We start from the raw sequence: 2294 nt of genomic DNA on the forward strand, positions 1-2294 counted from the left end.
GTGATAGGAGACCAACCATTTACTATGTTTTTTGTTTTCCCTTTAATATAATTTTAAATAACCCCTAGTTAATAGCTATAATGATCCAATTTTAATTCCTTCAAAATAAACATTATAAAAGCTTCCATTAGTATGAATTCGAGCACCTTTTCCCTTATAAACAACAAGTTTTTGAAGTAGATTTTGTATACGATCAACAAACTATTAGGGGTGAGAGCTATAGAGCTTATTTTCTAGGAGCATTCTATCATGTTCAAGTTATCCTTTGCGATAAACAGGATAAGCTTTTCTAGCCACAACTGATAGGGTGTTCCACCGAGTTAAAGTCACCTTCAAGCACCCCATCTACAATTGAAAGATCGAGATATTGTGCTATGCAACATGTGGTTAATAGGTATAAAATTGGAAGATAATTATTTTGTGTGACCGAAGTTTTTTGCTTTTCAAATTGTAGAATTACAAAGATAAAATTAAAAAAATATTACACTGATATTTTAGAATTACTAAAAATGATTCATACAATCATGTCCATGACCTAACGGCCAAATAAATCGAGGATAAATATTACATCAAAGTGTTTGGCTTCAGCGGCCTCAACTAAAATCACTGCTGAAAATCCTTCCATTATTCTTCTGCAACAAGCCGGATACTCAAACCCTAAACAACCAGCAAACCCTAAAATAAAATAAAATTACATCCAAAGGAAAGCATGACAGCGACGGTTTCACTTAGTGATGGCATAGATTGCATAAATAATTCCTGGCAAGTAGCCAAGAATTGTGAGCAGCAAGCATATCCAGAACTCCACCTGCAAAATCAATCAGTCCAGAAAACAAAAATTACTAAAATTTTCAGATCAGATCTTTAAAATCACAAAAGGAAAGAAAGAAACGAGCTTAAGAGGTAGTTATTGTTACATGACAGCCAAATTTCAGGAAGACTCCCAAGGGAGGCAAGATGATGGCCAAAATGATGTCAACGCAATTCGCAGTGCCTTCCCTCATGATTTCTCTGATAACAATACCGCAGCACAAACAGACAGAAGAGCTCAAAACAGAGAACAGAGCACAGAAATCACAGAACAGAACACAGAGCACTAAAAGGCTGTTTTGTGTTTAGTGAGAGCTTGTGGAAATGCAGAGCAAAACTCTCTTTATAAAGCTTGTCACAAGTGCGACCGACACGTGCCATTAAATGCAGACCACGTTGAAAACGGAAATAACGCTTCATTGCAACCTGGAATAAGTGACCGGTGAACCGTCTTCTCCAATGTTAGAGACGTGGTTAGTAAGAAAAAGGGAAATAAAAAGGTTTTGTTTAGCTGGAAAGCTTGCGTGACCAACTTGTCAGCTATTTTAGCGTTGCGACAAAACAAGCGATTCTAGAGGAGGTAATATGCTGTGACAGCTTGTAATATATCATAAAAAATGATTTAACGCAAAAAGGTTTCATGGAAGGACAGGTGGCGGTGGACAATGTGCAGTGTTTTGGAAAGTTAAGATTCCACCATGAGGTCAGTGCCACGTTGGATGTATGTAGTAAAGGGAAAGCGTGTTTTTTCACCTGTTTTTAGTGTTTAGAAAGGAGTTCCCATGCTTTTGGGATATGGACTAGGACTAGGGCCTTTATTTCAACTTCTTTCCTCATGTGCAAGTTACCACTTTGCTTTGGGCTTTTCTTCCCCCATGTGAATTTCTTTTAGTTTTCTTGGATAATTGGATCCTTCTTTCACTTCACTCAATTTATATATATTTTTTATTGGAAAGAAAGAAAGGAAGAAAGATGCAATGTTGAGTGGTTTGTATAGGGGAAGTGTATCAGTAGTGGATATAGCTAATTTTGGGGTTTAACTCTCAAACCATACGTCGGATTTCAATTTTTCTTTTTTGGTTGTCTCTGTATACAACTTAACTGCTTATAACTAAGGATCTGGCTTTTTGGTAGTAATGATGCACGTTGTGGAAATCATTATATGCGGAAAAGTCAAAAATGGTCATTTAAAAGTGTCATCCCATACATAAACACCTTTGCACCAATAGTAGATAACTCAAAAATTGCAGTAGTAGTGGACAAATGCCCCAATAGTAGATCACATTTTTTGACTATAATTAGCCCATTTGTGCACCATTACTGGCCCATTTGTGCAAAGTTATCCACTATTGCTACATGTGATAATCATTAATGAACTTTTCATTATCAATTTTTTGGGCTCCTTCACAATCTAGTAATGGGGATTGGGTTGACAAAAAGTTGTCCACTATTGGAACTATGTCCACTACTGGTACCCTTCCCCT

General features: G+C 36.7%; 1 protein-coding gene across 1 annotated transcript; it reads right to left on the bottom strand.

Moving 5' to 3' along the window:
* Window positions 1–470: 470 nt before the first annotated feature.
* Window positions 471–1138, bottom strand: LOC131029464 (hydrophobic protein LTI6B). The gene is made up of 2 exons (XM_057959959.2): window positions 918–1138; window positions 471–808 (listed from the first exon to the last, which is right to left on the bottom strand). The coding sequence occupies exons 1-2, from the start codon at window positions 1002–1004 to the stop codon at window positions 725–727; spliced, it is 171 nt and encodes a 56-aa protein (XP_057815942.1). The 5' UTR covers window positions 1005–1138; the 3' UTR covers window positions 471–724.
* Window positions 1139–2294: the final 1156 nt, after the last annotated feature.

This window comes from Cryptomeria japonica, chromosome 4 (genome assembly GCF_030272615.1).
Source record: "Cryptomeria japonica chromosome 4, Sugi_1.0, whole genome shotgun sequence".
NCBI classification, from domain to species: Eukaryota; Viridiplantae; Streptophyta; class Pinopsida; order Cupressales; family Cupressaceae; genus Cryptomeria; species Cryptomeria japonica.